Source organism: Primulina tabacum, chromosome 13 (assembly GCF_025594145.1).
Source record: "Primulina tabacum isolate GXHZ01 chromosome 13, ASM2559414v2, whole genome shotgun sequence".
Lineage (NCBI taxonomy): Eukaryota > Viridiplantae > Streptophyta > Magnoliopsida > Lamiales > Gesneriaceae > Primulina > Primulina tabacum.
In genome coordinates, this window is record NC_134562.1 from 37,123,879 (window position 1) to 37,136,248 (window position 12,370).

The window sequence follows — 12,370 nt, forward strand, 5'->3', positions numbered from 1 at the left end:
ATAAGCTAACTCTTGTCCGCTCATATATTTTCATGATCGATGGTGAAAAATTTAATTTTGCAATCATCATCCAAATTTGCACTTTCCTCCGAGTGAAATGAATCTTGGGCGACAATACTAATTCCAATGACTAATAAGAAACAGCTTTATTTAACGTGATGGATTTTGCGATGCAAAATTCAGGACACCTTATATGTGGAGAACATAGAAGAAAGGGAAGACGCAGGAACCCCACAAATCATTCAGAAAATAAGAGCGGCGTTAGCTTTCTGGATAAAGGAATGGGTTGGTCACAAACACATTTGAGTGGTTTGAGGATATATACATAAGAAGAGCTTTGGAAAGATCTCTCCCCAACCCAAACATATGTGTTTTAGGAAACACCACCTCCAAAAGACAAGCCATATTGTCTTTCTTGATATATTCTACTACGCATTCAGAAGACGACACGGTATTGCGTCAAGATAAGAAAACAGGGCTGGATTTGTGGGGAGACACGAGGTAAGCCGTTGCATGGACCTTTTGTAGCCAAACTGTTGAACCGGCTCGTGGAAGTTGTGTTTGCACCTGGCCGTATGGACATAGGTTGCTCAACGTTGACAAGTCTCATTCGTTAGGTATCAGATCACTCATAAAAAAGGTCAGTCCTCATTTCAAGTTATTTATATGTGACAGATATGGGCATGGAAATTTGAACACAACATTGTCAATATTCACACCAAAAATCATTAATCATAGCACGGCATGGGGTTCCATAATACAAACACCTCACACATCGTACATAAGCCGAATATCGGTTTTTACATGTCCGGAACTAACATACGGACAGATGCACTTTCTCATCAGTTGGGTTTTAGATAACAAATAAAATGCCCAGTACAAAATGAAATAAAAGAAGTCTCGCATTTCATAGTTCTTGAATGGTTCTAATGTCATGGTAAAAATTATTTTTGAAATTTGAACTCCTTTTAACAATAACAATGGAATTAAATAAGTTCGCTAAGACAATGTGCTACAAATTTTGATCAAAATTTGATCTCTGGGTTACGTAGGAATTAAACCTGGATGGACACGAGTGAGCTTCCCTTATTACATGTCCCAAGAAGAATTTGAATTCATTCTGGCAGCAATCGAATTTCTTGCCTCTGTCTCATTTCAACTGGAGAACCGGAACTTGGATTTTCAAGAAAAATGCACTTTCCATAAACATGACAAGTAGCGGCTCGTCTTGTGCCAGCCTGATCAAGTCATTAAACCTGGAAAGCAATAAAAAACAAATAATTATGAAAGATGATGTGATATATAGATATATCATCTACTTGGAAGCTGCAAAGCAGATAGCCAGCCTTCTTCCAAAATTCCCCACCACAGAGAAGTATACCAGAAGGGATTGACGTTGATTTTGTGCCATTTAGATTTTAGAGTAATTTTTACACAGTAGATATTATTATCAATGAACCAGGACATTTAGCTCATGATTTTACTTTTAACGTACACACAATAAAAACCATGGTAGGAAATATTCACAAATTTATGCTTGCGACAGTAAATAAAATTATTTATTCTTGTTTGAAGACTACGTCAAGACAAACTTACCAAATCAAAACAATGTTTACAAGAAGACGAGTTGTATAAGAAACTGTTATTAACTCCTTGATGGAATCCCATAAAATAATGATAAAAACTAAACTTGGTTTTAAATATCAAGTCATTGTGTTTTTCTTGAAATCAGCTTTCACTAATTCTGCAGATCCCAAAAAGTTCAATACTTTAACTCGTATCTATTCATCTCTGGTATAATTTTCCTAACAATTCTGACGGAGTATAACTGATAAATGACAAAAAATCAGTAAGATCATGGGTAATGAGGTATTAACTTCCCTGTAATACCTTTTCTAATTTAAGGGATTCATAACTCTAAATTGAGAACATAACTGATCTTAACTGCATTAGAAAACGCTGAAGTGTGTATTGGATGCAGATATGAGAAGCTAACAAGCTCCCATTTACATGCGAGCCAGCACAAGAAATCCACAGAGGGCAAATAGCATACAATAAGAATAAGCATAGTGTATCACGTCTCGAGGAAGAGATCTTAACAACTGGCAGTAAGCTTAGCTGACAAGCCCCATGTAACATGTTAGCCAGAAAAAGAAATCCGCAGAGGCCCGATAGAAAACAAGATGACTAGTAAGCATAACGTATCACTTGCAGAGGAAGGGAACTTAACAATGAAAAATTCTTTTGTCGGAAAAAGAATGAATTTACCATATATGCTACACTGAATCCTATAGGAAATGGCCGGACATTAGAAGTTGTGGTTTTTCTTTATCCTCTTCAACTTCAATAGTAGCCTCGGCTCTCATTTCTTGAACTCTTTTATCCCATATTCCATCGATCAAATTCCATGTGTCATCACTTATGATTTGAGTCTGCATGAAGACACAAAACTTGTGATATATGGGCCACAAGAAAATAAAATTATATGATGGCAATTTTGCTGTAGAGACCATTAAAATCAGAAACTAAAAATCACTCATTCCTTCTCTCACTCCATCCCCTTTCGTGCCCTCAACCGTGTTTTGCCCTTCAATGACCCTGAAGGAAGGAAGCAACAGAAGTTGTCTTTGGCACATACCTCCATAGGACGAGGTGCACCAAAAGTAGCGAATCCCACATTTCCAGGTGCAAAAGTTACCCTCCCAGGAAGTGAAACACCGTGAAGCCCCCAACGTCCGGCATATATAATGGCTCCATATTCATCAACTTCCCTCACAGCAGGCTGAGATACAGGAAATTATCATTTCAAAAGTCTTGAAGATGGTACAAATTTGCAAGATCAACTACTAATTTCCCACTGATGGAACGTGTTCCTCCTAGTAATGACTAATGACCACAGCCATCAATTGAAGCTCATAACTCCTTACCCAAGACAAACCTTGTTTTGGAAGCTAAGTTCAGAATATACCTGAGGTATTCTGGGCGAGCTGTTATAAATGTCCCAAATTTCATCTGCTTTTATCTCTCCTTCTGCAAGTAGAACATCTGCTTGTGGACAAATAATCAGCATGCAGTAAAACAATGGAGAGTAACAAAATAAAGGTAGGTTGATGAAAAATGCGAAGGGTGGTAAACCTGTTATGTTCTCTACAGCAGGACGATACTCTCGTAGAACACACGCACACTTTTCCACAGCAAAACGCATATACTCATCTCTGAGTGCTTCAAGTTTGGCAGCGAGCTGCCAATCATGATTACAATACATTTACTATACCCATAAACAATTGATCAAATAAAATCAAATTTCATGCTTAAATTCGCATCACTGTATCCTTACATTAGGCACGAGATCATTTTGATATTTGTAACAGGACTTGCCGAAAGCAGTCATTCCAGTTTGCAGAATTAAGAATTCTACAAGTCTGGAAGCTTCCAGTGTTGCCTTGGAAGAAATCCAGCATAGATTGTCAACTCCAAATATCTCTTCTTCAATTACTCTGGCTAAATATTCAAGACATCAGTCCCATGAAAAGAATATATATTTTTTCATCAACATATGGTTCTGATGGGAAGCACTAAGAAACTTTATTCATCTGATGGGAAGCACTATGAAACTTTATTCATACAAAAGATATTGAAAAAATATGGAAGTGCGAAAGCATGAAATGGAGTATCAACGGATCAGAATGGAAGGTTGCACTGGTCCTCAGGATGCAGGGTTTATGCATAGAGTTAAGCCTATGGTCATTGAGAAACAAAATTTGGATTCTAAACCGTGAAGAAAATAGTAAATCCGATACTGCAATAGTTTATAGTATATTTCAGTAAACATCAATCAGATTCACAAAAGCCAGGTAAGGTCAGCATTAATGGAACCCATGTTACAAGTATTTGAACATATTTCAGCCATTGGTAGAACATCAATATTCAAATTTTGATCAAATTAAAACATAGGGATTGTATGCTATATTGAAGGGTTGCATTAGGGCAAGAACACAACATAGCTTTCCTTTCACTAAACCAATCAGTCCTAACATTCCATTCCATAAAATAGACAAGCTGACTAAGATAAGCACAATTTATAAAGAAAAAAGAAAAACTAATTGAGAAAAGATGTATGCTAAAAACCATGTATTTGAACACTGATTTCATTAATACAAAAGAAAACAAATATTTGGTGAAAAACATGATTCTGCACAAGATTAATACCATAATTTATGATACCAAAAATATTTTCCGCAGTTTCTCAACAAGAAAGAGGAAGCTCCATGGGCTAAATGCAGCAGTCCAAGAGATTGCCTAAAAAATACAGCGGAAACCTACTTCTAATTTGAGGGAAAGACTCGTTAGGAAATCATGACATCTAAATTACAGTGTTGAAGAGTTCTACACAACACAATGATATACTCCAAAGCTATCGCACCAGTCAACAAACAACTCTTAGTACACATCCATGCTTGATCTATTGCACCGTTCAACACTCACCCTCTTGCCACTGATCATACTACTCACCAAAAGTATATTTTGGCAATTATCTTTTGAGTCACAAAATACAGGCAAGTATCTTCCGAGCCACCAAAAATAATTTTTTAAGTTATGCATTTCAATATGATTTGTGAAACTCACGAGCACAAGCGTAGACTATAGAGTTCACATAATCTGCTTTTCTCTTGAATACCCTTCCTAATGTCTCCCTGTAGCGCATGTTTGGCTGACTGCGTATGGAATTAATATCCGTCTGAAAAATGACCAAGTGAGATATCAAACTCAATCATAATCACAAATGGAATAAATACACACATTTGATCTGATACAACATACATCAGTGAAGGGACGAAAGGGATCCGGAATGTAACATGCAAGAACAGCAACAGCTGCCTCTCGATATGCCAATCTCAATTTTAACTCTTCAGGAACTTCTGTGCTATCTTCTTGGCCAGTTTCAAAAGTTCCCATTTGCTATAAGATTTAATTAACATCACAGTAATAGTAGTTAGAATTGTTAGACACACTAATATGCATTAGTATCATAGAGCCTATATGCAATGCCGCGATGTATACTTTATTCAATTAAAGCAACCAAAGGGTTGATATGCTATCATTTTTAAATCTGAAGAGAGTTTCATCACATATGATCAATTATTTACTGTACAACCTATTAAACTATAATAAATAAATAGTTATTAATTTCACCGAGCGATGATTTATTATTATCTTACTTTTCTTTTGTTTTTTTTATTATCACTAAGTACACCTAAAAGGCACCTGCTTGGGTAAAGGTGAACCAAAAATGGGGCTTAATTGTTAAAGCATGCAATTCATCAAAAGGCTGCACCTTAGCTTGCTCAAACTGCAAGGATTAAGCCTTAAGCCTAGACGGACGCGTTGGGAGATTATAATAAATATGACCAAAGTAATTATGCACAATGTTCAAACAACATAAAAAGGTAAAAATTCTGCATTTCTATGAAATTTAAAAGATCACCCGCTTTAAGGCCTCGAGAAGTTCTTCTCGCCCTATGTAATCTAAGTCCTTTCTAGCAGTCAAAATTCCAGCTTCGTTCCTGTCAAGTTTATATCATCAGCTTGCTCGTCACAATGAATAGCTAAGTAAGACTGAAGTTTTTAAGGTTTATTTACAGTATATTTTGCAACTCTGCTCCGGTATAATCCTCTGCCAGCTCAGAGATTTCCTTCAGTAGAGTCTCTTTCTCTTCCTCTGATCGAAAATATTTATTTCGAGCATGAACCTATCATGGCAGAAATGAAAACTGCCAGAAGGAAACAAAACAAAAAAAACAAAACAAAGCTGTTCCTTTTGTAAATATCATATATCTCTAGCTTTATTGAGGTCAAATGTAAGCTAAGCATACCTTCAGTATGGCCATTCTACCATCTTTTGATGGCAATCCAACACGAATAATCTTGTCGAATCGGCCTTTTCTTAACAGGGCAGGATCAAGAATATCCAGTCTATTGGTTGCACCAATAACCAACACCTGATAAACATAATCTTCTCAAGTCAACCCTGGAAATTATAATCATCCTTAAAGAGAGACAACAGATTAATCTAAAGTGAACCTGTGATGTTGATACTTTAAACCCATCCATTTCAGTAAGTATTTGTAGCAATCCTTGTTCCCTCTCAGCACCACCCTAGTATGTCAAATAGATGCAAAAGTACACGTCTTAAGACTTGCAAGGAGATATTTAATTGATAAAAGAAATTATTCCACTTGTCAATACAAGATGAACCACTATAATATACTGGTAAACTCTGAAAGTAAACTTGTTAAGTTGACATCTAATTTCTCTTCAATTGGCCTTCTTTGCATGCATAATAGAGAACTCTGGATTGATGAGACTTGCACTTAAATTGGATATATTTTTGTGAAAATAGATATCCGGAATATGTTAGAAAATGTAGTTCTATTGTATTTATCATAAATGATTCGCCAGAATCACATTCCATTTTGACAAGTATCTGAAGAACATTTCAACTAATCAGTAATATCTTCATGATAAAGAATTAGTACGACTTCTCCTCAGAAAAAATAGTTAGAATTAGATATGTCACCAAGTTAGTGGACTCAAAACGTATATTAGTACATCATGAACCTACAAGTATCAGTCGTTCAATTTTTCCCCCTGTAGAAAGAGGAGTCGAAAAAGAACACAAATTTGCTGATGGACAATATAAGATAAAATAGCCATACACCACCAATATCAGGTCCTCCACGCTTGCTACCGATTGCATCTATCTCATCGATAAAAATGATGGAAGGAGCAAATGATCTGGCACTGGCAAACAGGTCTTTCACACGAGAGGCAGCCACGCCAACAAACATCTGGAAAAAATAACAAAAACTTAATGTGGTTGATAAAACTTATTTCATAACACCTTAATTCCTTCAAAGTCACACATGTACAATCGTCTAGATCTATGATTGATTCTTCTCACAAATAATAACACCAAATATCCCCCTAACATTAAAAAAAAAAATCATACCTCTACACTCCAAAAAAACATATGCTGAATTTTAGGATTTATTGCTCACATGACAAGTAGCATATGGTCGATTTTGATGTCATTCGGCTCACCGGAAAAATAAAACAAAAACAAAGACAATAAAAACTAGTTTTTTTTTTTTTTGATAGGAAACTAAAATTTTATATAAACATTAGAATCTATTACATAGAAAGCGGATGAGTGATCCATGGAATAGAAGAAACTACAACAAATATGTCAATACATTACGAATTTCCAATCCCTAACCACATCCGAGATAGCAAGATGACCGAGTTCTTTGATATTTCTTGTTGACGCTGCGACCCTGAATTTGAGCACTTCCTATACTTTGTCTATCGAGTCAGACGAGTCATTGAAAATTCTGTTATTTCTCTCGAGCCATAATGTCCAGAACGTGAAATGAACGACCATATACCAAAAAGTCCTAACGGTAGCCCCTGTTTGAAATCCGGGATCTAAAATGAACATATCTTTCGCCCTTCTCGGAAAAACCCCAAAAAATCTCAGCTCTTGCATCACCTTAATCCATATGCTTCTTGAAAAAGAACAATGTACCAGTAAATGATCCTGATCCTCTTCGTGGTTTTGACATAAGTAGCACCACTGTGGGCTTAAAGCACACGATGGTCATCTTCTTTGCACCAAATCTGAGGTCGGTAATTTGCCCAGAGCGACGATCCACGAGAAAATTTGAATCTTTTGCGGGATAGGTACTTTCCATATTTGAATATAAGGGGAGAAAAAAGGGAAGTTATGGAATGGAAAGAAAGACTAGTAAAAAGATCGGACAGAGAACAAACCCGTAGAATCCCCCAACCACACCCTGATATCCTCCGAACCCAACTCTAATCTGACCGTCTCTAGGACTCCCACTAGATTAGCAAACTCCCCTAACAATAAAAACTAGTTATTGGATGTATCAAAGAACTATCCAGCTTGCTACATGGACGGCCCATAATTCCATAGCTCCAATGAATTTCTATAAGATATTGGGAGTGAATAGGTATAAGGATTTAATAATGTGGAGAAATAATGATCATGGGAAGGGACGGACCAACGCAATGAATGGATCAGGATTAAAATATCAACCCTGCCTACCTTCAAACCAAACAATGCCTCAATCGCATAGTCAATAACCAAACCAACACAAAAATTTATTCCGGCGTCCACAAGTGTGGGAGGAATACAATCTTGAAAACGATGAGCAAAATAAAACAAAAAAAGATAAGAGACTTCAAGTTCCAGATGTTTCCAAAATTTCTAGCATCCTCCTGTCATCCTAATACCTAGAAACATCATCAACAATGGAATATCAATTTCCAAAATCGAGCATACACCCACCAGCCCATCACCTTGCATGCACAATGTAACTCCATCGAAAAACGGTCATTACACATTAGGTACTAAAATCCACCAACGAACTCTACCATTTAAGGAATTTTAATAGAAAATTCAAAGTCTCACATTCTTTGATTATTGAAATAAAAGGATATTTATTAATAATATAAAAATAACGCTCACTTAGTTATATGTGGATGACTCAAATGCACTATCAGTATAAAGTTAGGCAACTGCATCAGTACCTGGCCACCTAGTCAACATTAGACAAAAGCAGTTTCAACGTTTTTCCTAATTTGCTATGAGATCAATTGCCAGAATAATCTTACTAATAAGATGGAAATGAACTGCAGAAGTTTTTTTTTTTTTGTAAAAAAAAAATTTTTTTTGTTAAAAAAAAAGAAACTAACCTCAACAAAATCAGTGCCATTGGCTGCAAAAAATGGAAGACCTGCCTCACCAGCTATAGCTTTCGCCAAAAGTGTTTTACCAGTCCCAGGAGGACCATGAAGAAGCACGCCTTTGGGGCAATAGATTCCTTTATTTTGGAACTCCTCCTCATTCTTTAGAATTCGTACAATCTCTTGTAGCTCCCTCTTAATATATTCTTGGCCAGCAAAATCATCAAAGGTAACACCTGTTTTTTCTTCGGCTGATATGAACTTTGCCCTGACATGAAGGTGACAAAAAGAGACCAAATATAATTACGAGTTGGCTACCAAATAAACTTAAATTTATATTGCCCATTCAGTAAATTCAGCCATATGTACATACCTTAATTTTGAAAAATAGCCATCATTGAAAACATAATAAGTTACTATAGTGTAGTATGCATGGAAACTTGCCATGAAGGGTTCATTGTCTTCAATAAAAATCAATTTAAAACCGGAGGAAAAATATCGGTATTGAATCACATGAAATACTCTCTAAACAATGATAAAATAGAATCAGAATGATATCTAATATTTGGCTCGATAACAAGTTGTATCATGACCCTCGAAGATTTTTCCTGTGCAAGCATGATACAACTATACTTATGTAAATTTGCAAAAATGTGAATACCAGAACTGAAGCAAAATCATTAAAAAGACAATCAGGTTGGTTTGCCAAGTCATATTGGACTATTGTAGTCGTAGATGCAATGATATTAAAACTTCAATGGAAAAGTTCAACAGAAAGTTCAAGAGACTTGTTCAAGACCAATATCTTCGACATTGGTCAAGCAAGAAACAGTAACTGATTGTCTTTGTTAGCGTATCACTACAAAATTTTGAGGCAAATAAAATTATCCTGATAAAAAAGGACATTAAGAGAATTGGATTACAGTCATTCATACAAGAATACTCCAGGACATTGACACATGGGTAGTTCGTTCCCGTTTCCCATTAGTACCAAGTTCTTCGAAAGAAAATAGCCTGAGGATTACATAGTAAATTATAAGATATAGATTAACATCGACATTACTTTATAATTTTTTTATAGGAAACTATGATATATTAATTAATTAAAAGAAATTAATTACAGAAAGTAGACAAGTGATCCGCATAATAACAAAAAAAGAAAGACAAAAATCCTGCTCAAATCAACAAACATAAAAATTCCAATCCCTCAATAATAATTTATATCAAATAATAAATCATAATTGTGAGGTAATGCCTATAACTTTCTGTGAAAAATGCTTATCATTTGATGAAGTGGAAAGAATTGAAATATATATATATACATACAGCTCGACTCACCTGCTCTCCCCTAACGACCCAAGGGCACGGCTCTTGATTGGCTGCGATGTCATCTTTTTAGGAGGATCACCAAGATCACAAGGAATTAATTTTGCATATATTGGTCTCATCATATTATCAATCCAGACATAAAGAGCAACAGAAAGTGCGAGCCTCATAGACCACACAACTGCTGTGGCAACAGTGGAATAAACTTCAGCAGGAACAGTATTCACATTAAGGACGTCAACATTTACAAGCTGTTGATGCAACTTTCGCCAAACATCATTCCAACAGTCACTTGGCATACGGTTGACCACATGGCGCCGGAAAACAATTTCTTTTTTTCTATCACCCTCTGGGCCATCAGTCTTTCCGTCTTTATAATATGGTAGAATCACTGTGCAAGTAACCGAAAAAAGGACAATTAAAAAAATGATTGGAATATACTTTAAGTAATAATTTGCAATTGTTACCAACATGGGTTCCAAATTAAACCAGAAACAGACAAGTACCTTCCCTATCCGAGTCAATAAATGCAAAAGTGCAACATTGAAATGTAGCAACCAATCCACAAATCCAGCACGACATAAATTATAAAGAGACTACAAGTTTTCTTGTTTCCATTTTATGACAGCACTATCAACCCTTTTTTGTCTTGCGTTGTTGAAGAAGAAATATTACTTCTCTAGTCCGAGTACACAATCTCAATCATCGAAATGTTACTTCTCTAGTATAAGCACGCACAATCTCAATCATATTTCAACATTAAAAATTCAAAATAAAAGCTAAATTTTAACATGTCAACAAACATGATTTAGAGTCAACTTCGCAAAAAACTTATACTAGCTTACCAATTCGTTACTCAATTAATACATTGCGCAACTTCAATTTCTGTGGTCCACTTTGTATTAAGAATAACACACGAAACATATCTTAAGAAAACCAGAAAAAACTCTCTGACCTGATACTGTCTGACCATAATTAGAGTACTCCATAAATTGTACAGCATTTGCATCAAGAAGTCTCTTGAAGTCACTATATTCTATGATGTGAGAACTCTCAGGGTCCCACTCGGTTCCTTTCAACTTTCCCCTCACTGCTAAGAGGGCTCTGCTCCACTCTGAAGCCATCACAAGCTGCCTCTCTAACTGAACATTCGCTTTTCTTTCAAATTCTTCTAATTTACTTATCCGTTCTCTCTCAGCTTCCTTCAAATTCTGGCAGTCTCCATCAACAATTTATGAATTCAGACAGTCATTCCTCTCAAAAACTTTTAAAGAAAGTGAACAGAAAATTATGGCTTAGGATTCGAGTGATATATCTTGTAGCTTCCAATTGATAATTTCCAAATAGAAGAAACCAACATGCTCTGACTGGAAACACCAATACTTGTTCATTAATTAAAAATAATTATGATGATGATGTTGAGGGTTCTCTTGATTCAGGTCAGATAACTCAGAAATGCAAGAAACTAACATGCCCAGATGTAAAAAGCATGAGTAAAAAGTGTGTTTAACGAAAAAAAATAAAGTTCGAGATTATTGTTCCTCCCGTGCTATAATCCAAAATTCTACTAAGCTGCAGGTGGCAACGAAAATAATAATACAAAGGCATCATATTCCATCTTTTTAAAAAAAAGTAGCAGTACACAAATATAGTTCTACTTATAAGACCCAAAGAAAGAATTCTGTAAGTTCTCCACCGTTTCTTATCTATAGGTCAGCTTCCAAAAAGAGTCGTTTTTACTTTTCATCCTTGGGAAAGTGCAGAATACAGGTTACAATGTGGTGAAGTCAGATTAAGCCCACCTCGAATAGCTGCTGCGCCGAATCAGCGTCCCCCTCTATCGTGTTTGAATTGTTACTTAAAGAAGCTTTGCAAAACTTGATTCTAACTCTGTTAACATCAATGCACAGTCCTTTGCTTCGTGATTTTAACAGAAAATTCGTAGCATAGGAGTGTCTCAAACGCGAGAATTTAGGATGTCTGACATTCAGGGTGAGGAGGGTTTTAGAATAAGGACAAGAGCACGAGGATCTTAGCACAAGATCAATGGATACTGATTGAGAATCCGACACAGCGTTCGAAGTACTGGGTAGAATCATTTCTTCCTCGAGGAGTTGCGTAATTATCTCATCCCCCTTATCTTCCTCTTCAGTGAGCATAAACCTCTGACCATTTGTATCAATTTACGGCTTCATGACTTTAGCCGTCCATTAGGCGGCAACGGTTAAAGTCGTGTCATCAAAAAGCGATTTTTAGGTAACAATTCTTCCTTATA

The 12,370-nt window shown here is 36.0% G+C and overlaps 1 protein-coding gene across 2 annotated transcripts; it reads right to left on the bottom strand.

Moving 5' to 3' along the window:
* Positions 1-884: 884 nt before the first annotated feature.
* Positions 885-12,290, bottom strand: LOC142521762 (putative inactive ATP-dependent zinc metalloprotease FTSHI 4, chloroplastic). Of its 2 annotated transcripts, none has more exons than XM_075624953.1 (17): positions 11,898-12,290; positions 11,051-11,306; positions 10,108-10,486; positions 8,779-9,037; positions 6,717-6,848; positions 6,082-6,156; positions 5,874-5,999; positions 5,641-5,750; positions 5,486-5,564; positions 4,822-4,959; positions 4,627-4,738; positions 3,338-3,501; positions 3,136-3,241; positions 2,969-3,045; positions 2,639-2,782; positions 2,269-2,432; positions 885-1,256 (listed from the first exon to the last, which is right to left on the bottom strand). In XM_075624953.1, exons 1-16 carry the CDS (start codon positions 12,252-12,254, stop codon positions 2,289-2,291), a joined length of 2,658 nt encoding a protein of 885 aa, XP_075481068.1. In that variant the 5' UTR covers positions 12,255-12,290; the 3' UTR covers positions 885-1,256; positions 2,269-2,288. The 2 variants fall into 2 exon arrangements, with proteins under 2 accessions (XP_075481068.1, XP_075481069.1); XM_075624954.1 differs by having other exon boundaries at positions 11,051-11,314; positions 11,898-12,037.
* Positions 12,291-12,370: the final 80 nt, after the last annotated feature.

Excerpts from the sequence above, each read along its gene's own strand:
- LOC142521762 (XM_075624953.1), bottom strand. The coding sequence starts at position 12,254 with ATGCTCACTGAAGAGGAAGATAAGGGGGATGAGATAATTACGCAACTC. Across the intron at positions 10,487-11,050 it reads TTATGGTCAGACAGTATCAG|TGATTCTACCATATTATAAA; the intron begins GTCAGAGAGTTT and ends TTACTTGCACAG. Across the intron at positions 6,000-6,081 it reads TTAAAGTATCAACATCACAG|GTGTTGGTTATTGGTGCAAC; the intron begins GTTCACTTTAGA and ends TATGTTTATCAG.